This window comes from Psittacula echo, assembly GCF_963264785.1.
Source record: "Psittacula echo genome assembly, chromosome: 5".
Classification (NCBI taxonomy): Eukaryota; Metazoa; Chordata; class Aves; order Psittaciformes; family Psittacidae; genus Psittacula; species Psittacula echo.
Window position 1 is genome coordinate 52,348,699 of NC_137739.1, and position 27,318 is coordinate 52,376,016.

At 39.7% G+C, this 27,318-nt stretch overlaps 1 protein-coding gene across 1 annotated transcript in view; it reads left to right on the plus strand.

The window, feature by feature from the left end:
* Window positions 1-255: 255 nt before the first annotated feature.
* Window positions 256-27,318, plus strand: part of LIN52 (lin-52 DREAM MuvB core complex component) — a 44,930-nt gene continuing 17,867 nt past the window's right edge. The window contains exons 1-5 of the mRNA XM_080619592.1: window positions 256-306; window positions 377-451; window positions 632-669; window positions 1,502-1,568; window positions 2,593-2,676. Of these exons, the coding sequence (XP_080475718.1) occupies window positions 288-306; window positions 377-451; window positions 632-669; window positions 1,502-1,568; window positions 2,593-2,676 (283 nt within the window). The 5' untranslated portion in view covers window positions 256-287. The remainder of the gene's footprint in view (window positions 307-376; window positions 452-631; window positions 670-1,501; window positions 1,569-2,592; window positions 2,677-27,318) is intronic.

The window sequence follows — 27,318 nt, forward strand, 5'->3', positions numbered from 1 at the left end:
CGTGCAGCCAATCGCCGTCAGCAAGCCGGCGGCCCCGTCCCCCCGCCTGCACGCCCCCCGTGTCGGGCCGTGGATTGGTCGCGAAAGCTAAGCCGCCCACTGACCGCCGGGCCTCGATTGGCCGAGCACCGCCCCCGGCGACACCTCCCAACGGTGGCGGCGAGAGCGACACGTGGGGTTCGGGGTGTGGTTTGTTGTCGCTCTTTTCCCTCGGGCTCTGCAGAGAGGGCGGGGTCAAGTGGGGGGGAAGGGGAGGGAGCGGCGTAGCGTCACGTGAAGCGGGAGACATGGCGGCTCCCGCGGATGGTAAGGCGGGAAGTGGTGTTTTGTTCCGATGGTGAGGCCTGGGCCGTGCTTTACCCTTTCTCTGTTGCAGGCGCTGATCTGGAGGTCTCTCTTCTGAGCTTCGAGAAGCTGGACCGCGCCTCCCCGGACCTGTGGCCAGAGCAGTGTAAGTCTGGAGGGCCCGCGGCTATCTGACAGCTGCGGGGCGGGAGGGTAGACCCGGCCAGGTGCGGCTCTTCTTCGGGTGGCTGTGCGGTGCGGACTTGGGCCCACAGAGGCCGGGTAGGTGCGGGACGCTGCCGCCAGAGGCGCTCACCCATCGCTGCCCTTCGTTTTGTTTTGGCAGTGCCCGGGGTTGCCGAGTTCGCTGCCTCCTTCAAAAGCGTGAGTGATCGATCGCTGCTTTGCCTGTCGCGTTTCCCCCTTCCCGTCTGATTGTAGCTCCGCTGTTTCCTCTTGCGGGCTACAAATCCTTGTTCTATGAAGTGTATCTCGAGTAATAGCCTCAGTATGTGCTAGCTTAATCCTTGTGTGTTTAATATCTCTCTTGTGTTCTTTTAATACCTTGTGCAGCTGTGAATAAGAATTGCATCTTGGAAGAAATAAAAGGTTTTAAACTTTAGGAAATCCCGCTTGCTTTTCCCTCCCCACCCTCCCCTTCCTTTTTTTTTTTTTTTTTTTTTCTTTCCTTGCAGTGCCTAAAGGGGGCCTACAAGGAAGCTGGAGTGGGAACTTTTACCAGGGCATGTAGTGACAGGATAAGGGGGAACTGTTTTAAACTGAAAAGGAAGAGATTTAGATTGGATATAAGGAAGAAGTTCTTTACTGAGAGTGTGCTGGGGCACTGGCACAAGTTGCCCAGAGGTGCCGTGGCTGCCCCATCCCTGGAAGGGTTTGAGACCGGGTTGGACAGGGCTTTGTGCAACCTGGTCTAGTGAAAGGTGTCCCTGCATGTAGCAGGGGGGATAAAACTAGATGAGCTTTAAGGTCCTTTCCAGGCCAAACCATTCTATGATTCTGTGTTACGATTTTCATACTGGCTTTGGCTTGTGGGTGATAGTGTGCCTTTTTTAACTCTAAAAAGTCTGGGGAAAGCTAGCAAACAAGGTTAGGCATAAAAATATTTCTACAGAGTATCTGGAGTTTTCCTGTCAGGGACTTCTCTGTATAACTCCAAAAATGCACCTGAGTATGAACTTTCTTTTCCCCAAAACAGCCTATTACAAGTTCCCCTCCCAAGTGGATGGCTGAATTAGAAAATGACGATATTGACATGTTAAAGGGTGAGTATGGGCATTGTGGGTAGAAAGTGAGGTCTCCAAAACAGATGGGAATTCAGTACTTACTTAAGAGGCTTAAAATATGTTCGTTAAATGTTTTGGAAGTGGTGCTGTGGCCTCAGATCTCTAGCCTTCACATTTGCAGAATCTCCAGCTCAGGAGTCTCTCTGTCCCATTAATGGTATACATTTTTCATGAATCCAGTTATTTCCAAGAGAATATCCAGATGTCAGGCTGACTTTTCAAAACAAGCATGGAGGAACCAGCTGCAACAGTGTAATGTAAAAATATATTTCAGTTACCATGCTTACCAGTCTCTCGCTTTGTAAGTGCAGCGGGTGTCTCTTGTATTTTGAGAGGTGACATGAATTTTTTGGTGGACCTTAGCTGATCAAACTTGGTGAGCAGTATAGACTTATTGATTGGCATGTTCAGAAATTCGGTGCCCGTGCACCTTCACTCATAGATCTAGAATGTCTAATTGAACAGTAAGGCTGTATGAGCAAGTTACAGAAGGGCTATCTAGCATGTAGATTTGCTGCATGTTACAGCTATTAGTTTGCAGTAAACATCCTTGAGCATGTTCTGCCTCTTTTGTGAATTGCAGATAAACTGTTACAAAGTGGGACAAATTAACTTTTGCTTGCTGCAAGAAACGTGCTTAAACACACATTATTAATGTTCATAATATTAATGTACATTCCCTTGCATACTGTTATAGCTTGTTCACATAGCAAAATGAATTTACAAGAACTTACAAAATACGGGGCAAGTTAGCTCATCGCAATTGTAGCAGATTACAGTATGAAACAGAGCAGTGGTTGTCTTTTTCAGCAAAAAAGCTGGTCTTTTCTCAGTATGTTAAAATCAGGTGTGTCATCAACCTGAATTTAGAACATGCTCTGTTCACTGGAAATAGATCTTGTCAGAAGTATGACTTAAAAGTGCTCTGTGAAGTATTAAACATGTAAACTATCATTAGATGGCTATAGACAGTGTTAAAATTCCCACTTTTCTCTCTTCTTAGAGTTGGGGAGCCTCACTACTGCTAACCTGATGGAAAAAGTTCGTGGCCTGCAGAACCTGGCTTATCAGCTGGGACTAGATGAATGTAAGTGCTGTACACAGATGTGACTGACTGCATTGCAAGTCTTCGCACTAAAGCATGCGGTCAGGGTACATCTGTTGCTGTGAAAGTGTGTTGACAGATTTGGCAAGTGTCTGACAGTCACAGTGACCTTCCAAAACAGGATGAGAGCATGAACTTGCATCTCCAACTTACAGCCTCCTTGCATGGGGGAAACCATGCAGAGATAACAAGTAGTCACACGTCAATCTGATGTTGTCTAGTGGCACATAAACTTCTGATCCTGACTTAATGTTGCCTGAGATAAATCAGGTCACTTTGCTTAATTTCCCACTCAGATACTAAAGCTATTTCTTGGAATACTTGTGGCAGTGCTTCTGTCAAACTTCATGCACAGGGTAACTTCAACTTGTGTATAGGATTCTCCTATCACTCAGTGTTCATACATTTTTCTACTTCTGTGGCTGTTTTCTGTCGGGTTTTTTTCCTCTTTTCCCTCACCTCCACCCCAGTTGTGCTGAGGTGGTGTTGTTGAGTACTAAAGTTGACCTTCATCCCTCTTAAAAGCTGCCAATTTTTATCTTTTTTTCTCACAAAGCAGCTGCTTTCACCATCACATTTAGGATTCCAATGTTAAAAGGTTGATCCAACTTTGAGGATGTCAAGAGTATTGCGTTTCTTTTAAATGCAACCTGTACATACTGACACGTTTAATTATTTTCTGCTTTATTTTGCTCTAGTGTAGATCTTAGTTCCAGTTACTCTTGGGCTACACAAAGCACCAAAAGTTTTAAAACTTACAGGTCTTTCACCTTCCTTTCAGTGGGTAACAAAAAAGCAGTAACAGACATTTAGAAGCTTCCTCACTGTAAACCTAGGAGATCCTAATGCTTCCTTATGCACAGATCATTAAGCATATTTTATCATACTCCCTGCAAGTTTGTTTTGCTTTCAGTGTTAACGTGTTACAACTGTGTAAAGCATTTAATGGAGTAGAAGTTAAACTATAATATAAAACTGAGTCAAATACAGAGATTGGATGATGATTTGTTTTCTCAGTTAAGCTATGGGCTTATATGTCAGACAGCTAAATGTCCTGCTAAATGGAGTGCAAGCAGAGCCTGAGTTACTTTAAGGCTGACAAGGTGGTTGTTTCATTAGCAATATTTGTTGCATGCATTTCCATTTATTTTTGCTGAGAACAAATAAATACATAAAGACAAAATGAGTGAACAATGAAATATCTTGAGGTCTGGCAGTTATAACCCGTAGTCTATAGTAACTGAAATCTTGGATTTTCAAGCTTTGTGAAACCTCTCTTTCTTTGTAACTTCTTGTTACTGAAGTCTATTTTCCTTTAGGTTGTAATACATTGAATGCTTTGTGTGTCATATTTATCTTAAAAATTTCACAGAAAATGAGATGCAAAATTTGAACAGAGCTTCTCAGGACTATTTTTCTTAGTACTGTCTTTAAGTTCTTTTGTCTTACAGACTTAGATAATTAAGAAAACAAGAAATAAAATCCAAAATACCTTTTTAATAAAGTTAAGGGGCTTGTGGTTTTGGTCCAGAGGTATTGGATTTGATTATATCTTTGTGTATTGAAATTTAATAGTAGAAATTGAACTTGACTGTTTATTGAAAGTCCTGGCTATCAAAACCAGGATTAAACCCACTGCTGACCAGTCTCCTCTAGATGGCAGGATGAGACTTCCGGTAGAAGTCTTGCTACTTTTATTTTATTTTATTTTTTAAAACAAAACTACTGTTTCAGTCATGATTTGAATTTCTTCTTATCAAGATTGGTTTTTGTGACGTTTCCTGTTCTCAGTGTGCAATGTCTTGTTTGGTTGGTTGGTGAGTTGTTTTTTTGTTTATTTTTTTATAGTATCTGTAAACTTTTTACCTGTATTGAGTGTGAGAAACAGTTCCGCTTCACTGTGTTAGAAACTCACTTTTCCTCGCAACTGTCCTCTTCCACGTCCCATCTCAAATACTTTATATTTCAAAGGCTTCTATTTTCATCCAAGTTATTGGTAAAATGCTGTACAGGACCAGTGTGATTCCTGCAGCACTCCATGACAAATGTAGCTATTGAGTGAGTTTGTAATTATGCTGTGAGGTCTGTTATTGAACCAGTTTACAGCACACTTCATGTTAATTTTGCATTAAAATTCATCAGGCAAAGTGACAGGTGAGACTGGGTACCTTTTGAAAAGTTTATTCATTAAGGTACTACTGCAATGATAAAACTGAAATCTGAGCAATTGATTTACCATGGTGTAGTATGATAAATAAATAATTACTGGATTAAATGCCTTGTTTCTTAAATTCTTATGAACTGTCTTATTTTGCCTATATAAATATCTGTATAAATATTCTTGACAAATTTAGAGCAGATGTATTGAATGTTTTATCCATCTTCACTGCTTCTGTCTATGAATGGTTGAGTACTATTATCTGGATTCCACACTCTTATATATATTTCCTGCTGTCCCAGACTTTTTAGCCATGGATTTGCATTTTTTTTTTCTTGGTTTCTTGCTTCTCATACATCTCTGTTCTTTACAGCTAACTTCCTCTCCTTGTTGTCTCATAGGGTTACCTTTACTTCTGTAACCCTGGCTTTCCTATTTTGAATGCCCCATGACTTCTGTTAGTCAAATTAAATTGTTTACGCATAATTTATGTTTTCTTTCGTGCTTGTTTGATGCCTGGTTTGATTTACAGTTATCCTCCACTTTTTTAAAAGTAGCCTGTTTTACAGTCGCTGCTATTTCACCTGTCTGCATTTTAAGCTGCATATTCTCATGTGACTTGAATGGTTATATCTTAATTAGTGCGGAGTTCTGTGAAAGTTCTTTATCAGGTGAAACTGAATATGCTTGCCCTGCTTGGCTTGTAACAGTAAGTTCAAGAAACAGATGACTAGAAATGTCAGAGGTGACTTTTACTGTTAGAGGTCTGAGATACAGTGAATGTCAATCAGCTGGAATGATTCCAGCAGACCTTCCTCTGGTATTTTATATGGGCATCTGAGGAGTTGGGCTTCTCACCCTCTGCTATGATTCCTATTTGATTTAGCAGGTTATCTGTTTAGACTGCAGTAGCCTGACTGGATAACACAAAAGTCTCTGAGTGTGTAGGGTGATAATGTCAAAGGAGCCCTTTGACAATTGAAATGGTTAATGCTATTTTTGATAATGCTGTTTCTCCCTTGTCAGGAGGTTCAGTTACTTTCTGAATAAGATAACTGTTGATCGGTCCAGCTATGTATCTTCTAGCTTCGGTAGTACTTAATACATTTATTTCCAATGCAGGCAACATAAGTTGCTTATTTTTGATGTTGTTTTACCTTTCATGAGCTGTAATTTCATCTGCCTTTTACTACGATGCAGGCTTTGCACCATTAATTTGCTGATTACTTAAACTGAATATCTTCCTTGTGGATTAGAAATGATCTCCAGGGTGATCATGGGGAATCTCTTCTTCAACTCTCCTCCTAGCATGCTAGTAGGTGGATTTTTGCTCACCCATGTCTGTGCCTGGCAGAATATTCTTCCCTTCCGTAGCACAGAACTCATCTGAAGGTCAGCCTTCCTTGAATGAAGCAGGGTTTTTTGTAGTGTGAACCAATGATTTTAATTCCTTTACTCTCCTCTTAAAGGATAGGCTATCCTTAGGTCTCTGGTTTGTGTATTTATTCTTTGCTACAAGGTGGTTCTGGAGTTCTCCAGCTTCCAGACTCAGGACTTGGTATCAATAATAATAAAATCTTAAAAAAAAAAATATCTCAATATCTCTCCTGAGGTCTCAGCTTGTGTTTCCTTGCCTTTTTTTTTTTAAGCTACTTAAAATTCTATCTTGTCTTCTAGCTTGTTACTGCTTTTCTCTTTTTGCGTCTGTTCTCTCATCACAGCTTCTATTTGCCTTCTGTTAAAAAGTTATTTTATTGGTTATAATACATCAAAACCACTTTTAGTATTATAAATCCTGCTTTGTGTGGATTTTGCCGTCCCTGTTAATGTGGTTATTGTAAAGGTGGGAGGAGGAACAGGGCTCAATGAACACGCCTACTTTTAATTGTTCATGTAGTAAGGGTGACTTTGGGAGGCATAGTATTACTGCTGCATGTGGGCTGCAGCCAGTTAGTGGGTCTCATCTCTGCTTTTGGCAGAAATCAGGGGGAGGGGGAAGGTTATAGGCACATTGCCTCTTTATGGGCTTTTGTTCTCCTCTCTGTCTCTCCAGCTTTGCTTGGAGTAGAGTGGTGAGCACTGCAGAATGAGGAAACCCCAGCTGATGTGGCAAGCAAGAGGGAGGTAGTTCTTACCTGGGACACCAGTCACAGGTCCTGACTCAGTGTTTGTAGACCATAAAGCATCTAGTATCATTTAGTTTGTGTAAGTAACTGCAACTTAGCTCTGTTTTTCCACTGTAATCACCCATTACAACTTTCAGAACAACTGAGTCAAAGCTGACTTTAGAAGATTTTCAAAGCTTTGGTTTCATGAGCTAGCAGCTCTGGAAGTGTATACATTGCTTTTAAGCAAACCTAACTAGGTGCTAAAGAGATTTTTATTATCATTGATTGCAGTTATTTTTAAAGGTCTGCCCTGTCATCCTTTGGAATAGATGTGTAGAGAGATGTATCTGAGCATGCACAGAGAAAAGTACACATTTTTCTTAATAAAATAAAATTAAAAAATTTGTTTTTCCCAAACTTTGGGATAATGCTATGTGTTAAAGTAAATGGGCAGGATGGAGAAACAGGAAAAGTACCATGTCACTGAAGGAATATGGCTATCTAGGGATTTTCTGAAAGCCTTGATAATGTTTCTCTGTGAATCTCTGATATCTTTCAGATAACACCCACTATACTGGTTCAGAAGTCCTAAAGTGTGTGTGTGGTATCACAGCCATGTTTATAAAAGTGTCACTGATGCCAGGGAGATTATCTGGTTGCTGTGCTATCACAGTATCGCTTCAATGATGTTGCTGGTGCAAGGATTCCTGAAAAGTTTATGACTTTTTAAGGCCTAATGTATTTGTGGAGGTAATGGTGCTTTTGTGCTGTATCTGCCTTAAATATTAGAAAGGGATAACTGATCCCACAGATGTGAGTACCATTTGTAATTTCCATGACAGTGATTTTTGCTAGTCTGCTCGCGTATGTTAGATTGCTTTTTTATTTGAGGTTAGGCTGTTTCGTGGTTTTCTTCCTGTAAAATTAGGAATTTGAGAATGACTATCCAGTATCAAATCCTCATGCTCTTTCAAGTGCAAATGAGACAGTTACTGAACATGCTCAACCAAGTCTCCCTGTTTATAGTCCCCCATGGTTTTGTGTGCCCTGGCTTTTGCTGTACTCTAGCAACTTTGCTTCTATTTTCTGTTTAACACTGATTTATTTTCCATATATGTTCAAGCAAATGAAATACCAAGGATACAGTGGAAGAATTATTTGATGCTGTCCATCAAGGGCCCAAGAATTAGACCTGGATGACCTGGGAGATGTCAGGTGAACAGCAAAAAGTTTGCCATCTTGTAGCATCACAGACTGATAAAGGAAGAGTCAGCCAGGGATTAGTCAGTCAGTGATAGTTTTTCTTATGAAGAATGAGTAAGTGACTAGGAGTTTTTAGCCTGGAAAGAGACAAATAGTGCAGTATGTGAAAAAGATCCGTAAAACTGATTAATGCAGAGAATGTGTGAATAGGAGATGATGACTCTTCACTGTTTCTCATAGTATGAGAGCCAGAGAGAATAAAATAGTGTGTCAGGACAGACATGAGAAGATACTTGGGCTGTGCATTAAAGTCGGAACTCGTTGCCACTGGAGGTTGTGGGCACGGAGTTTATCTCACTCAATAAATGAGACAAATGATTGGAAGATAAATCTATCAAGGTTGTCTGACCACAGAGAAGTCACCAGTGGCTTGGAAATCTTGCAGATGCAGAAAGCTGGAAGAGATTTCTAGGCAGGTACAGCTGCGTGCTTCCCTGCTGTTATACTCCACTGTAGGCATTTGCCATCAGCATGTCAGCGTAGTTGGTTGGAAAGACCTTTTGTGTGACAGTGGGGTTGTTTTGTTTATCTGTTTGTTTTAGTAGTAGGATAGACTGCATGGTAGTTAAGCAACTGCTACCAGAAATCACTGAGGTGTCCCTCTAATGGAGAGACCCTTCCAGAGGCAGCAAGAGACGGATGGGCACACGGATGAAGAACAGCTACCTTGCCCCCAAGTTAAGCTGTCCTTGGTTGTGAATTGTAGTCTTCTACAGCCTCTGAAATTTCTGGAAAATCATAAAGGAGTCCTTCTGAACTCCAAGCTATTTACAGATCGCCACTCTTTATTAGATTGGTAGTCTTCAGTTTTTAATTTCTCTCAGATAAATGCTGTCTATCATGATCTCCTGCCTACAAGTTCAGCTTTTTTGTAGGTTTGGATGGGTAGAGCAGTTCCATCTTTTTTCTTCATCAGGATTTGACTGTAGCATATTTTAAAACATGTATGCTTAGTTCTGCCTGTGATCCTTTCAGGCTACTCTTGACATGGATAATTTCAAAGCTGGCATAGCTTTGAATGTGCATTACATGGTTGAGTGTGAATTCACTCATAGAGTGTGGAGGTTTTTTTTGTTTTGCTTTTCTTTTTCCTTTTTTGCTGATGGTGATGGTAGGTAGGGTACGTTTAAATCGAATACTTCATCTTTGTATTATCTATTAAACTAAAAAAAAAGAAAGGCATGACATTTAGTTCTAAAACTTGAACGTTGTGTAAGTTACTGAATTAGAATCAAAGTAAGGAAAGGAGGGAAGGTAATGTATTCTCTTACTGAAACAGCTCTTTCCTTTTCTGTAATGGATTATCTTTTCCAGGAGTGTCTACATGTAGTACCAACATGCAGCCTTTAGGCTCCATGCAAAACACCTGGTCTTCATACCCAAACAGGCTTACATCAGTGATGTAATTGATCAGAAAAAATATTTCCTGACCATAACCACTTCTTCTTTAGTCCTGAGTCAATTGACACAGAGGCTTTTTAAGCTCAGACGCACTTGTGAACATACCACCAGTTCCTGCAGTAGGGTTGCTTAGTGCCTGTTCCTGTCTGTATGTATACTTGTTTGTAAGAAAATGTTTCAGATTCTTAAATTGTAGGAAATGAATATATCAACAGGATGTGTAAGTAAAGAGTGTTTTAATATTGAGTGTATCACCAGGGTGCCTGTCTCATGGTGTTTTCTGAAATCTCTCGTTGGTCCATTTTAGTAAAAGCTGCATGTTGACTCTCTGCAGTCTGGGAAATTGCATGAAAAAATGAGCTGGATTCATATGGTTTCTTGTTAGCCAAAATGAGGTTTTGGAATCTCTGTGTAGAACACTCTTTCCTGAACATGAACTCTTTCCTTACTTCCGTGGAGAAATAGCTTCCATAGAGTTTTGTGGTGGAGCTGGAGAAGAGAACAGACTTTTGGAGAAAGAAGAAGGAAATAAAGTGAAAGAGGATCACATGGTGTGGATCCAAATGTAGATCCCACAGCAGGAGCCTCAGTGCCAGTTATTATAAAGATACAGCATTGTGCTTAACATCTTGACAGCTGACAAGAGTAAGGAGGATGCTCGCTTATTAAAAGCTGGCATCTCCAGAGGTATAGTGCTTCTAGTACTAGTGTGTCTGTATAAATGTGAAACAAGAAGGAAGAAAATGTATGTCAGAATTGCCTACATTGTTTTAAATATGTTGGATGGAAGAGAACATTCTGTGCCATTATGTCCCTAGACTTAAAGTACAGTGTGTTTACTCTTGCAAGGTGAGCTCTCCTGCATAGGAGGAAGCAGTTGAGGTACATGTACTTCAGTTATTTCTGCTCTGCTTAGAATTTTCTTTGCCGCAACTGTTTTATTCTTGGTTGTTTTCTACATTCCCTGTCTTGCTGAATGAATCTTCATGTTTCAGTTTTGCCTGAAAGCATATTTCTCCCTTATTTTGTTATTTAGTACTGTGTTTGGTGAGGACTTTATATGAAATAATATACTTCATGTGCTTCGAAGCTTAAAGGCAGAGTTTTATAGCTGGACGACAAAATTATGCTCTTTGGACACTGGATTTCTGTAATACACAGCTTAAGGAGTTACTTTGCAGAGTTAGTAGACTTCTCCCAGAAAATGTTTCACATTTTGTATGGTTCATTTGTGGGTTAGGAGATGATCACAGAATTTTTTGAGAACTACACAATGATTTGAAATGTTGGGTTTTGTTTCCCTTAGAAGGGAAAAAATATGGAGGCTGTTTTCAGTTTATATTCATAGTAATTCTTGACCCTTATTTGATTGCTTCAGAAAGGTGAAAAGAACGCTTACATTGTCCATTAAAGTGTTTATATGGCCCTGTCACTGTGATGTCGGAGCTGCTATGATTTCCATGTGAAACCTTGGCCTTTTTCCCGATTTTCCTTATACCCTCCTCCCACTCCGTAGCTCTGCTTCTTCATTTTAATGCACAGTGCTATGATAAGAGAGAATCTGCATCTGCATAGGGACAAGGAAGTCACCTTTCCTTATACTGCTTACTGGGTGCCTTATTTACAGGCAGGATGCTTCCAGGGCAGCTCCTGTTGAAGAGTGAGACATCAGAATGCCGACTTGAAATTGCCAGTCATGTGTGATCTGTGAATTGGCTAATTTTGACATGTAGGTAGTTAAGAAATTATTACAGTCAGAGGAGTCATGACCTCAACTTTTCATCATCTCCATTGGCTGTGCCCCAGTTTGGAAGTGAAGAAGGTATAGGAAGTTTTAATTGTACCTGTGTGATTTATCTTCAGTCAGGTCTTTAATTTCTTCTGGCTGTCTGAGGTTTCCGACACGCTGTAAATTTCTCCAACTTTTTCATTATCTGCAATTTCTTTATGACTCATGAATCGGAGTGGAGAGAGAGTGTGGATTTACAGGAGAGATAAACATGTCCATAAAGTCTGTATCTGTGTCAGTAATTGTACTGCTGTCAGTGACTGTCCTGTTTTACAGGTCTCTCTTGGGAGAGGAACACGTTTTGCTACCAGTGTCAGCAGAGTGTTTGCTTTGATTTGCATTAACTTGCCAGGAGATTAGGTTGTGATGGTGAGGGTGGAAATTGAGTCTGGACATTGGCTGCTATTGTTTTTCTGAAGTAAGTGTGTATGTGGTTGAGTTGTCCTCTATGTGCAGGGAAAAAAAAAAAAAAAGAAAGCAGGTGAAGACTTTTCTTAAACAGAAAATCCGGGAAATACAGTCTGCTGATGGTATCAAATATGATGCTACCCATATGCATAAATTGTACATTCTTACCATAAAACAAACATTGTATCTAGGTAACTGTCAAATACGGAAAAAATACTGCATGGATCCTTGGGGTGTTCTCTGGCTGCTGGTGAAGTAGAATAAATGTTTCTCTAAGCTTCAAGAAATTTCTGCATCTTTGCGTTTTTCCCCCTCCCCTACTCCAAGGGGAAAGCGTGATTGTGGATTTTGATGGCAAGAACTAATACAGCATCTTAGTCTTCAGGCATTGATGACTGTGCTTGCTGCAGAAGGTGGTGTATACTGGTGGAGTTTGAGAAAAGAGGAAAAAAAATCCCTAAAGCTCTCCTAAATGTGTCAGAAGTTCAACAGTCTACAATTTCTGTTTGCTTTTATTTTCTGTTTGGTGCCTGTCATTGATATCTGTGTATATGGACTCTCCTTTTGTTAGTTTGTGGTTTGGGTCAGGTTATTTTTTGTCTGTGACTTACTGATTTTTTTTTTTTTTTTTTTGGTCGCAGTAAGAATGCAATTATTTTCTCACAGAATCATTTTTAAATATTCAAAGTTACTGTAAACCCCCAAATTTCCATTATGTCGGGTATCCATTGGGACCCCATGTGCAGCTTATTGAATTTTTGTAAGTGCTGAACACCCTTTACAGATGGGAGATCATAAACAATGTAAACTCTGTGACTGTGTGGTAGCTTTTAAATGTGCGTAGATGCAGGAGTTTTAGAAATGCTAAGATGGCACCTGCCATTGCATTGGTTATTACTTCTGAAGCCTGATGTTGGAAATACAAAGGGCAGCTTTTCAAGTGTTAGTGTCCATCTAGCTCTAGTAGCTGAGCTTCCAAAGTTATGTATAAGGACCATGTGATAAGTGGCCCAATAGCTGGCAGGTAACTGTGCTCTTAAAACTGCTGTTGATCTTAATTGAGTGATGCTCAATGCAACAGCAATATCCTAAATAAAAGCTGAGTTACTAAAAGATGCTTTTATTTGATCTTTATTGAAATGTCCATCTTTTTTTCCTTTTCTCTCATCTTCTTCCTCTTCTCATCTACATCTCCGTACCTAGTTTGTGGATCTGATTTTGTTAAAACAAAGGTCACCTCTGAAAAGTACTTCAACCAGGATGTATCGCTTGCTTTATTAAAACAAAACCAAACTCAAACAAACAAAAAAAAAACCCCACAAAACATTTGTATTATACCCGTGTATTTCTTTCTAAAAATGTCTCTTCTTAAAGTCCCCTTTGGCTTCTAGAGTTTGTTCAGTTGTAGAAAGATATGCTGCAATGGTTTGTTTGATCCTTTCTGGACAGAGCTGTTGAGTTTGTGTTGATAGCGTGAAAGGTGATCTGGGTACTTCTTATGGTCAAGAGCCTTTTCAGTGTTAGTGGGGAAGAAGAGGAAGAGATCTGATTAATCTGAAGGCTGACCAAACTGCTTTGAAGGCTGAAATCGTTCATCTGATTCATCACCACTGGCTTTTGCAGGATCTTTGATGTGCTACTCAAAGCAGTAATTTGTACTTTGTGAGAATATCTGAAGTATTAGCGTTGGTCAGTCAAGTAGTGGAACATGTGCAACCACTAGGGTGGTTTGTGCAGTCTCTGTTCTTGGAGGTTTTCCAGACATAACTGAATAAAGTCTTCAGTGACATGATCTGACCCCATAATTGACCCTGCTTTGCGCAGGAGACCTCCTGAGCCCTTGTAACCCAGATCATCCAGTGATTGGATGATTCTGCAATCTAAGATCCTTTCCAGAAGTAAATTCATGCAAAGCCTGCATTCTACAATCTCAGCTGAACACAGCACCAAACAGTTGGTTCAGCTTGTGAGCTGTGAGCAGATCTCAAGTGCAACTCCATGGTCTGCCTCCATGTGAGCAGCCTGATTAGGAACAAGAAACCTAAGGATTCTAGTGTCACAGTGATTGCTTTCATTCTTTCTGGGGATGAGGAGTGGATTTCCAGGTAATTCCATTCACAGTGCTGATTATGATGCTGTGCAACTTGGGATGGCGAGCCTGTTGTCCTGTGTCGGGAGGTACAGTCCATTCAATGCCATTCTTTAAGCAGAGGAAGGGAACGGTCCTAAACATACACAGAGATTCTTGTGTCTCGGCTGAAATGAACAGCGGAAACACCATCATCTGTCTAGACAAGCAGGGGTTCAATGGGGCTTGACTGAAGAGCTTTTAGCCACAAAAGTAAAGGAATGGGCTGTCACATTAAAGCATTTCTACCTGCTGCATGCTTGGCACAGAAAGAAACATGACTACATACAAAATGTTCTTGCATTATACTGTCAGAAGCCTATTTTTTGCTACTCTCATTCCGACAGGATAACTTGTGGACTACTGTCAGTGGAGGAATTGAGGATGGGGAAAAGTTTGATCAAGCATAAGGTTATGTGCATTTTTCCATTACAATTTAAAAATGCAAAAGTGCCAAACAAATCTCTGGAGACTCTGGCAGGGGCTCTCAAACCTTTGCAACTGGTCTGTATTCAGTATTTAAAATTCTTTTGCCATCTATATCTTTATATAGTTACAACTTTTCTACTTCTTCTCTGATAATAGAATATTTTCTTTGTGTTTATAAGTACCGGAAAGACTGTTCCTGTATCACCTCTGTCTGAAATCTTTTCATGTAAATTTTCACTTCTGGCAGGAATAAAGAAAATTTTCTTCCACAGCATGGGAAGCTGGACCTATTTGCAGAGCAGCAGCTGATCCTGGTGAAAATCACACCAGTGTGTGACTTTGGGGACCTTGGTTCAGTTTCTGGCACTACCACTGTTCTGCTCTGTCAGTTTATTTGCCTTCTCACATGTCCCTCCCTATTTCCCCAGCTGTAAGGTAGAGTTCGTATTAACTTTGTTTTGCAAGACATTGGAAAAATCACAGATTTAAAAAACCAGCATGTAAATCCTGTGTCGTTACGTCTTCTATCCTGCGTACTGTTTGTTGCTGTCCCACGCTTGCTGCTATATATGCCACAGGAAGGCATCTTTTGAATATTGTGTATGTCATCAGTAGAAGTAAAATGAGAATGTGGTGATGAAACAGATACTAATATCAAGTGCTCTTCAGCCTGGGACCCTAGCAAAGTAGCTAAGAAAAGCAAGGCTATTTTCAGTCATTTACAGACTTTAAATGTAAAAATATTTCTATTTCCAAGTGGCATAAAGGTTAAAAATTATTAGTATGTATCCATACTGATAACCAGGGATTATTCACCTGTTTGGTGGCACATTTGCCCTGCTAGCTCAGACGCAGTGGAGTTACTCATTACAGAAGGATCAGTCTCGCTGTTTTGCATTTGCGCTTTGAGAAGGGAAATACAGTGTATTTGTCAAGTAGACTAAACACATGTTGGTGCAATATTGCTATATTCCCTTACAGTTTTCCTTATCTTGGATCAGGTGATACAATGCTTTGCGAAAAATCTGGCATTTTGTCACTTTATTGAGTGGTTTCAGTTGTTCTGAGCATGAAGTCTAAATCTCCTGTAAGATCCATAATGAACTTACCACTTTACCTTTTGCGTCTCCAGTAAATGCAGCTCTGAACATCCCGTCTGTATAATGTTGCTCTGCTAAGTCTGATAGTATCTTGTCTTATTGCCTCATTAACTTGTGAGCATTAGAACAAGATAAAAATGCCCTAAAGCCTCTTATCTGATGATTGTTGTAACCTTCTGAGTGCCATTAGTTTAAGTTTGCAATCAAATGCTTCCCCTGAGAATAAGGAGCACTGATTAAACCTGAAGTGTCCCCAGAGGCTTTTACAGCTGTCATGGGGGTGGTGGCTGCCCCTCTCCGAAAGGAAAAGGGGGGCTGGAGGTCCTGGTGGGGTGGCCACTCTGCAGACCTCCATGTGGCTGCCCCAGCTGTTCCACTTTGCCTAATGAATTGTTTTACAAGCAGAGGCTGGATATTGTCATCACAAGCTGCCTTCCCCAGGGAATGAAGCCAGGCTGATAATGACTAATGTTAGTGATAGTAATTGAAGTGTGATGGCTCTCCAGAGACTTGCACACGAGTAGAGCTGTCAGGCACTTGTGGCTGGTACAGTCCCATGAATACTTCAGAAATGCTTTTTAATTGCTTGACTTTCATAACTACTTCCCATATATCTCCTGCAGAAATACACGTTTTATGGGGGGAGGGAAAAGAAGCTGAGGACTCTGCTATGACCCTCGGTTTACTCATGTAGTTTACTGCCCTGATGTGTTTCTAATGAGTATGGCTGTGTGTTCTTGTTCCTCTCCGGTCTCGGTGTGGATTTCCTCTGTGTCATTCATTGCACAGGACTGTGTGTCCCAACAGGACTGGAATTTATGGCCATGAACTTTTGGGGGTTTAGGACAGAGAAGTGGCCAAGCTATATAAAAGAAGAGTGATGATTTATTACTTTTTGCTTTCCCCTGAACATTTTCTCCTTTAGGAATGTGTGTATGTATATACATATATATATACACACATATGCAGTGGGCATATATATATATATATATATATATATATATAAAAAATATAGCTGGAATGGGGAACTGTACTCCTGCCTTCCAGGATAGCCTTTTGATGTGGGGGATGTGGTTTTGGGTTTTTTTTGTGTGGTTGGTTTTGAGGGTTTTTTGTATGTTTTATTAGGTTTGTTTGGTTTTTAAGTGCTGTGTTGGAATTAGCAGGTGAAACTCATTGGGTTAAATTAATGTTTTCTGCCAGTAATGGCATAGATCACAACATTATTATCAATTCAAGAAACAACTTTTAACACAGGACCATGAGAATTGCCATAGTCAGACCAATACTCTTGTAGTATCTTGCCCCCGACAGTGGACTTTGTGTGAAGAGTTACTCACTGTTCTGCACAACTGCAGAGGAGCATTTAAGGGAGGTTTTTTGCCAAGCCTCTCCAACAACACTTAAGTGTATTCCCTGAAATACGAAGCTTCTATAGCTTTATTTATTGAAAGTATACGGATTTCTACATTTTTATGTAATATTTCTTCAGGATCTTGTTAAATATAACAATAGAATGTCATAAGAGTTTTAATTAAAGAGCTAATAACTTGAGTGCATGAAAGCTTACATTTCCCCCCAGCTATATCCGTTAGTCTAGTAATGTAAGACTTTATCTCTTTGAAAATTATGCTTTGCCTTTATTTCCTCTTACAGATTCCTTTAGACTGATTTCATTATTGTTCCTCTGGGTTTTTTAATTCATTTCAATACAGTTTGTTTTCATTAAATAAATCCGACTTTAATGGCTATAAAAGGGCTTCTCATGTATGAATTAATTGGATGTGGTGTGATACTGTACTGGACTGAGAGCTCATGTGGCTTACTTTGCTACTTATAACACTTGTTTTTTCTGAGTCTATAGAGTGAAAATAACAGGCCTTCTCTGTCTCTGTGCTGGCTTGGACAGAGAAAAAATGAAATTGATGTTGCTACTACTTGAGGAAGCTGTGAGGAGTGAATGGATTTATTCACAAAGCTGAGTGACTCAGAGGGCAAGTTTCAAAAAGAGATAGGAAAGGGGAGACCTTCGAGGACATTTTCTTCGACGTAGTTGAGGGTGCTTGGAAGTATATATTCACCAGATAACCTATCAATTGCATAATACTGAGAGATAAAAGTATAGGCTGCCTGAGGGTAGAGGGTTTAATACTAGATCAATCACAAGACTATGGAACACATGTACAAGATCAGACAGTAGGACACAAGTGTGTAGGAAGGGGAAGGAAATGAACCTAACATTTTTGGTACTAAGTCTCATTTTTGTTTAATTTCTGTTTTTAGATGACTCTGTTCATCCCAATCTGAAGTCAAAGTATCTTAGTAAATTCAGGACAAGTTAAAATAGATCATACTAATATGTGCCAGCCACTTTATGGATTTAAATGTTGAAAACAGTGTTTTATTGCTCTTACTTGTATGTTACTCTCTAAGTGTAGTCTATCTGGTTTTAGGCCTAGGGGGAAATCTTTTGATATTACTAGAATTTAAGGAGAGCGCTTCTCTCCAACTCTTCCAGAGCATCCTAAAAGGCCACCATAGGAAATGGAGCTTGTAAATGAGACACAGCCTAGCTGTGGGAAAGCGGTACAGTTTAGTAGGTCACAAGAGAAATTTTGATCATGTGGCTAGCAGGCTTCTTTGAATTAATTTCTTGCCTGAAATCCCTTATTTAAGAAACTGTCTTTAAAAAATTGCCGTCTCACTAAACCAAATTAATAGTGATGGAGAATTTACTACATTTACTGCACACCTATTGCTTACTTAGCTATTAAATACCCAACTCTTGATCATAATGTGAATTTTTAATTCTCTCTGTCTGTACAGGAGGGTTTTGCTGTAGCTTTTTGAGATCAAAAAAGGGTGCTTAATGCCACTGCCAGCAGAGTAAACATACTACCTCTTCTCATCATATTCATTGCAAGTTTGTTCTTCACCTCCCCCTTCCAGTGAAGTGCTGGCTCTTAGAAATTTATTTTGGTAATAAAACATTACTTTATACTTGCCCATGAAAGCATGTTTGAAGGCTGTTTGTGGATTCTTTAAGGTGTCCAAGAGATTGTTGTTCCCTGAGCACACTGCAAACTCATATCATAATTAAGCCTGATGAATTAACACACAGGAAGTGAAGCTCATAACTTCCAGTGGTTAACTTGGGTTCTTAAAATGTGGAAGCAAACCTGTGGTTGGTGTGCTGTAATTCAGTTGTCAGTCCCACAATGTTATGTATTGATGGGGTTTGTGTCTAGGAAAATGCATGGGTTTATTCTTCCAGAAATTTTGGATCACAATGAGGAGAGAATAAAGTTGTGTTTACTGCTTTTCACAGTTGTAAGTCTTGACAGTAAAACTAAGGGATATCGTTCAGTTATTTTCCTGTCATTTATCTTACAGTTTTTTACTGTATCTGGGGACATGGGAATAGGAAACTCCATGCTGCATAAGTAGAGATTTTCAGTTTGTAATTTAATTTTGAGGAGATATTTTCACTGATTGGTTGCTACAGCACAAGCACGAGGCGGGGGGGAGGTAATTGAAAGGCGTCCAATATCTGATTAAGCAGATTTTGCTTGTGTCTTATGAGCACTGTTTTAGTGAAAGCCAGTGAAGCTGATTAAAGTTCAGCACTATATTTTCTGTGTAAAAATTATTTTACGTTGATAGGGCATTTCCATATGGAGAGGTTTCTGTGCTCTGAGGCATATATCCACATGTTGGTTAAACTGCACGAAGTGCCAATTATTTTGGTGTCTGTACACACTTCATGTAAAATCTGGATCTGGCTTCGTGGATATTTGGTGAAGTTTTACAGATATCTGTATCACAAATAATATAAGTCTCTCCTTCAGTCCTTGCACATTGTCTCTGAAACCTGTTCTTACATTTTAAAGCTTTCTAGGTTCAGTGGCAATTTGAAAAATATTAGCTTCCGTTTTCTTCAAATTAAAATGTGACTTCTGTTTTCTCACTCTAGGGTTTAGTATCAGTTCTACTGAACCAGGTAAGGTCAGGTTTGGCCAGTAGCTGGAGGAGAATCCTGTGAAGGAGAGAGAATCTGTGAAGAGCCCAGGTGTTGCATTAGGCAGCGTTTGTGCCCTTCTCCCCTTGAGTTGCTGAACTGTTATCTTGTGATAGCTCTAGAGGGCTCTCTGCTGTTGGAAATGTTACATTTCCAATGAGTTATATGACAAAGGTGTTAATAACCTGTTGGTCGTTAATGAACTAATAACATTTTTGCAAATGCTAACCTCACCATCATCAGCAGAATACAGCACATGCAATTAGAATCTAATTTTCTCTGGTGTCAATTAGAGATTCTCATTTTTATTCTAAACTAACTCTGTTCTGTTCTGTGTGTAAATGGCTGTCACGTTACAGCATTTAAGTAGTGTAGGAAATAATTTTTGTATATGCAGTTTGCAAAGTTCCTTGTGTAAGTTACTTGTTATCAGCACTGACTATATGTGCAAGAAAGCCAGGAAATAATTATCCCAGTCTTTAGTGTAACTAAATGCATTTCATTATTGTAGTAACCTTAGAAGTATATGGGTATTGTTACAGGAGTGTTAGAATTAAATGTGTATGATGGATGACTGGATGAGGTGGGATGAAAGTATTAACAGTAATTTTCAGCAAAGTAATAAGCATTTGTCATCTAGTTATATGAAGTGATATTAGAAAGCAAGGAATATCTCTGTAATACTTTTGAGTTTTATTTCCAGACCATTCCTTTTTGTGTTAAACAGGGGCATGACTTCCAGCTTTGCCTTGGTAGATGTGCAGCATCATGCTGGGTTCGACTGGGTATTTTCTATCAGCCTTGGTTAAATGAAAATGGACTTTAAAATGGTTAGTTTGAAAATGAGTCAAGCAGTTACAGATTGTAAGGCTGTGTTCTTTGCTGTAATACTAAATTCTATTATCTTAATAGTTTTGTAGGTTTGCTTTTCCATATACGTGTTTTTGTACTGAAAGAGCATTGCATAAGGGAAGTTGATGGCTTGGGAAGCTATCTGGTGATATTTAGGGGGCTTGACATGTGGATAAGAATGCAAGGCAGTTGAGTAGGTAAGCCCTTTTGTTAGGTGTATGTACTAATGCAAACAGCAGTGTGTAATAATTTTGCTGTGAATGCTGATGTCTCAAACATAGACGAGGAAGAAACATTTACTGACATGAATGACAACAATTTGCATCTCCTAGTGCAATTGTTTTCATTTTCAGAAAGGCAATGCTGTATGGCTTTCACTCAATTGTGTTTTGAAAGCTGTGAAGACTAGAAATAATTAGAAATAACATCCGTGAAAAATAGAAGACGAGAAATAACATCTGTGAAGACTAGAAATGGCTGCAATGTGATTACAGCTTATATTTTCCAATATGGTTGTGTAGCGTGAGTTGGATGTCCATTATGGATGGTGTTGCAGTTTAATGTATGATAAGGAGCATGGAGGGAGTGAAAATAGTGTTGAGTTTGATGCTCGGTGAGCTCCCCAGTAAGAACATACATGAGTGTCCTGCTTTACCTGCTCCATGGTGAGTTCTGTCTTGTGTACTCTGCAAAGCCCTTGCTTCAAATCACTGTTGTGAATTTACTGGAGGGAGAAAAGGTGAAGTATGGCTAGATTCAGGAAGGGAGCAGGTTGTTTTATTTTTGTTGGTAGCATCTGCAGATCCCCAGGCAATGAGGGCTAAAAAACTGGCTGTTAAGACCCACGTGTTAATTAGATGTTTGGGCCTGTTGTAAAATCCTGTGATGTCTGCTGGTTGTGACAATGTGGAAATCCTTCATATGCAGTGAAGGAAACATATTAAAAAAATCTTTCCTGTAAACCCTGGTTTTTCCCTTCTTTTAGAGAAGGAGTAGTAGGAGCTACTTTTCATGGTAGGAAAAACACACTGAATTACCCTTGTCTGCATAAAACACAAATTAATGGCAGTTAAGCTATTGATTACTTTTTGGGGTATTGAAAAGATGCTTCTTCCAGAAATTGTTTTCCCATGCCGTCCCACACTTCAGTCTCCTGCAACACATGAGTTCTGGTCGTAGATGAATTCAAGCGCTCATTCCTAGCATTTTGGATGTATTTATTGCATGTATTGTATTTTTTCATGTCTGACCACTGTAATTTGAGAGGAAATAGTATCTTTTTTTTTTATTTAAGCGTATGGGTTGTAACTGTTTCGTTGAAGTGGGGATTTTATATTGGTTTTAATACACCAGTGAAATTTTTGCATAAGGAGATCTTAAGCAAATTCAAACCTTGTATGCAACTATTGAGCTTGTGCTTGTAGATTCAAAGGGTAAACATAGGTGTAGCCAGTTTTAAACCACATAGAATTTGTGATTGTTATTTGAAATATATTTTCAAGTAATTGTGATTGAACTGAAATACTGTTTGTGAGATACAATATTGTGGAGTGGCATCTGCATCCTCTTTTATTTATGCTTTGACTTATTAGTTTTGACTACTTTCCTAGTTGGTTTATAATCAGACCAGAGTACTGAAATTACTGAACAAAATGGCTCGTAAGTGTCTCAGAATTAGTGTTACAGAAATGCTCTCAGTGTATTTAAACATGCTTCAGTCTGCATTTCATATAACACTGTACTTTGTTAAACCCTGCCAGTTCTGAGATGTAAATAATTCAGGAAACAATAATTTAAAATACCCTTTTGTGTTTGCCCGAGGGACATCCTCCTTGTTCAGAGCATTTAAAAATGAAATGCCAGTGTTTATTTCCCAGTTGAGGTGTTCGGAAAAGTCACTAAGTGCAGAGGGGGGTTACAGTGAAAGTTACTTGGCACAAATTTGCATGGAGAAGAAAGAAGATACCAACATTTTCTATAGTTTTCCATTCCTAGTTGTGGTTAACTAACTATGATGGGTAAAATTCAGGTGAATATGGGTTTCAGTGATCACTACACAGCTGAAAGGAATAAAAACACTAGTGTTTTTCACCAGTGATGGCCTTGAACCTTTGGAGGCCTGTGTTACAGGCTTTATGTTACCAGAAACTGTATCCTAATTGCCTTAAGATGTATTAAGTGCATATGTAAGTCTTTTCACTTCAAGGTCTGCTGAGTAAATGCATTTCTCTATTTAAGTCACAGTAGAAATGTAACTTTATTGTTGTTAGCCATTGTTACTTTCTAGTAATCCAGCATCCTCACTGAGCTTCTGTGTCTAGTTTGAAAGTACAGTGGCAGTGTTTGTTGCATTTTAAAACCAGTTCAGGTGGAATTATTATAGCAAAAATAATGTAAAGGGTCTAACAGTCTTGAGGTTTCAAAAAGCTGAACTTTATGTGTAAATGTGTATGTTAGTGTTACCTGGTACTTGTTTTCAGCACTAATCTGAATGTTTTATTTGAGCTCTAAAAAATGCTTCTTTTTCTTTTTCTCCCCTATTATTTTGACCCAGTTTCACCCCATGACCTGTTCTGTTTAGGGATTTTTTTTCAGCTGATCCACACTCTGAGACATCGGGATGGTAATTCTCAAGTTGCAGTGGGTGGCAATATCTGCTTATGAATGCTCTCGTATGAGGGTGTGGACCTAACTCTATTGATCACCCTAGAGTCACTGTAGTGCATTTTCTGGGCTGAAGTTGCCCAGTTTCCGGGTTGCCTGCTGCTTCCCTGTTAGAATTCAGTATGCCAGACCCATGGCACCCCTGTCTTTCATGAATGGAATTCGAAAAGACACTTACATTTCCATAAATAAATTAGGAATTCAGTGGCTTCTTCCGGCTAATCAGGGCAGGCTGATAAACCTTGCTAGCTGTTTAATAAATGAATTGTGACTGATTACCTATTAATATGGACGCCTCAGGAATTCACCCTGGGGGAAGCAGAGCAGTGAAATAGAGAGGGGCATGGCCCCCTGGGAAATCAGGGCTTCATGTTTGCAGCTTAAATATCTCTGTGAAGTATCAATAAGGAGGTAATTGAATTTTGAACACAAACACGAGCGCCGGATGGATGAAGGAGAGGGGGGCTCTGATCATCTCTTCATGCCCCTTCATACTCCCCTCCCCTTTCCCTTAGAGACCACTCTAGTGAAGATAGATGCTAAATCCATTAAATAAAGATTAGACTCTGTCGTGGTAGAAAATGGCAGCTTAGCTAGATCCCTTGGCAAATTGGGACCTTTAGCAATACAGAAAATTAAAATATACATTTTTAACAAGTGTGCTGTCGACACAGTAATAATGACTGTGTGGCTTGTGGGGTTTGCTCACCTTTCATATCTGCTTTTGTTTGGTTATATCACTTGCTCTTGTTTTGAAACCAGCCTGCTTGATCTCTCTGAAGTACAGAAGACTTAGGGGAAGAAAGGTTGGGGTTGGGTTTTTTTTTTTTAGTTTTCCCTCACCTTCCTTTTTGTCTTAGGTGTTTTTTCTTGGCTCTGATGTTTGTAATAGTGTAGAAGATCAGTACTCTTGTATTTTAATATGGATGTAATTAACTTTGGCTCCAGCATGCTCAGTCGCATGTCCCGAGAAGTAGTTTGAAATAGCCTAGAGGAAGCACAGAGATTATACTGGAGAGTGAAAGTAAATGTGATCATGCTTTTTTTAAAATTGGGTTTATTCTCTAAGCACCTGGCTTTGTTTTTTATTTACTTATGATCAATTTTTCTGAGTTCTGCCACTATGGGAAAGTGTGCATTGTAAAACGTCAGTGTTGTTTCTTGTCATGCAATGAATTGTAGAGAAACAGCTGGAGTGGCCTTTAATGGGTGATAGTGTTCCTTTATAATACTGTGCTAGATATAGAACACATCAGGCCACCTTCACAACTTCACGTGCCCTATCATCTGTTTCAGGAAGAGATCCTCCTGGGTTATGCAGGCAGAACCTCATCTGCTTGTGCAAGTAGGGGACCAATTGCCATTCTAGAGAGACTGCTCCTCTTTTTTCCAAATAAGATGATCCTTCAGCAGAAGAAAATGCGAGGTTGTTTCTGTTTAATGTTTCTTAACAAGAAATGAGCTTAAACTAACATGTTCCCGGGGAAAATTGCAGTTCCTTCCTTCTAGAAAATTTTCTCTTACTCTAGGTAGTTTGAGAATGCATTTTCAGCTTCAGCTGCTAAGAACTCAACCCAGCATGATTGTCTTTTGTTTAGCAAGATCAAAAGTAGATGTTATTAAGTGTAAGAAAAATATTAATATACATGGGTCCTTTCCAGAGACAGTAATGAGTGTACCAGGAATGTTTTGGCTTCCATTAACTCAGAGCTGCTGCAGGTGAGGAAAAGGTTTTCCATCTGTTTGTCAAACTATCATGTGCTTCCACATCCCAGCAGTTTACTCACTTGTCTTTTGTCAGAGGATTTTGGGGTTAGGAATTTCTGTTCTTTCATCCAGCTGTGCTTCTAGCAGGTAAAAAATGTTCTAAGCTGGCTCAGCCTCAAGGATGCTCTTCCGTGGTGTTGGCACCAAACTGAAAATTAACAAGTACCCCCGCCTTAGCTAAATTGCAATAACTGATTGTGTATGTGCTGTAGCCTCTTTCAATTTAAGAATAAGTCAGATCTCAAGTCTTCCTTGGTAAAAATAGATTGCAGCATTGGGGTTATCTTTGGCCAAGCGTGTTGATCGTGGACTCCTTCTCTCTTAGGACTGCTGGCCTTTGTCCCCTTGCAATGGGGCAGTTCTTCTCCTGAACCCCGTTCCTCTTTTTTCACTTCTCCATCTGCTAACTATAACCCATCTAGTTTCCTTTCACCTCAGTTGTCCCCTTTCAAAGAAGTCACCAGTACCTTGACAGCCTATGTCCTTGCTTCTCTCATGCTACTGATGTCCTTAGTCTTACTGTATCACCTGTCCCTCTGCCTGTTTTGGAGGTTTTTCTGCTCTCTTCTCCCTGCATGTAAACACTGATTTTTCTAACTCAGTTTTCCGTTGTGTATCCTGAATTAAAAAGTTGATTCTTGCTAGTTTGCTCTGTAGCTTCTCTGAGAGCAGGCATGTGCCAGGAACCTCGCAAGCTTATGGCTTTCCACATATTAAGGCACTTAGTGATGCAGCATTTTAATTAAATTAACCAGAATTCGTAAATTGTAGATAGACAGATTTTCCAGATCATCTCAATATGAGCTTTTAGAGTGATCAACACTCTGCTGGTGTTTAATCCATCAGACTGCCATATGGAGTGTTGAAGAGCAGAATATCTGTTTATTAACAATTGTTGTTTTTTCACGTCAGCAAGTACGATTTTTGTATTTGAGGACCTGGGAGCTCAATCTGTTGCTGCATCTCTCACACAAATTATACCAACCTCATGCCAGACACCATTTCATGTCCATTCCTCTCTTCTTTTACTGAATCCTGATGATCCAACGGGCTGTCTAAATCATGATAGAGCAGGAGGGTCATTCCACCAGAGTCTCCAGAAGTTCTTTGATTACACTATCACAAGAGGAATGTCTCCAGGTGTCCTTTATGAGAAATCATAGGTATGTGTAGTGTCAGTGGTTTCTACAAACAGTTGAAACATTTAATGAAGCTTTGCAGTTTGAACACCCAGTATGTAAGTTATAATTCACAAAAGTCAGAAAGTTGTTCCTTATTTCAAGATCAAGGCAACATTTTATTCACCCTGTGTTAATAAATACTTGTCTGCAAATTCTAGGTTATTTTCTGTGTTGGACTTCTTAGCAATAGAAGTTACCTGTCTTTTCAGGGTAGTGGTCTGTTCTGTTTTATTTTGACGTACAGGTCTGTTTCTACTCCTTTAGCTGAGTGAACACTGCCAGTTGTTGGTCTTCCCAATGGGAAAAAATACTCTTTAGGCAAGAGGAAAAAACCTTCTTGTCTTGTGACATTTTCATTGCTGTCTTCAGAAGGAAGTATTAGCCGTTCTAGGATGGGAGGTGAGATGGGCCCAGTGCAGAAATACGTTTTGCAACCTAGGCATCAAGCTCTTCTCAGAAAATCTATGTTATTTTCCACTGTCAGACCCCCTTGAATTCTCAGCAGCAGTTTCATGCAGTCATTTTTATTCATCCAAACGTTTTCATCATTATAGGCTTATTTGCTATCTTGGATGCATTGACAGAGTGTGGGCAATAAGACATACCTATTAAAACCACTTGAATTTTGATCTCTGTTTAGGTAAGGTATGAAGAGGAGGGAACTGTTGGTATGTGTTGATGATGATAGATGAAAAGCAGTGGTTTCTCACCTTTATTAGAGTTGTCCGTCTTATCCAGCAGATGGCATTGAAAATGTATCTCCTGCTCCCTCTTCTTGCTAAGCAGTGCCAAAATCTGAAATCCTACAGGCTGTACTCTTCCTTTTTCCCTGACGCATAGCAGTGGGTCACTTTCTAATGAGGATTTTGAGTGCCCTCTGCCTACTGGGTAAACAAAAGCCAATACATACATGGATTAACGAGATAGGAATCTAAGACTAGTGTGCTGTACCTTGCAACAAAATCTGTTTTGGTGATCTTTCAATAAGGTCAGCACCAAAGGCAATGTTAAGCACTCATCCTTTGGAGTAGTCGTGTGATACCTACGGGCTCAGACCTGCTGCTGCTGGATTCCCAGAGGCGGCACAAAGTCTTCAAACCAGTGGCAGCATCTGTCCCAGTGAAGGGCCTTTCTTAGGCTGGTGGCAGTAGGAGTTTGTAGGGTCTTTGCACATCGGTCACTGGGAGGAGGAGAGATTGTGGATGCTGCTGATATTTAGAGTGGGTATCACTTAGCTTCCAATTAAATCATGGGGATAGTGGGATTTAGATGTAGTGTAATGATTCAGATGGCAATGAGCTATGTGACAACAAAGCTGAGAAATGAAAAATCAGTGCTATGCATGAAGAAAACATCTA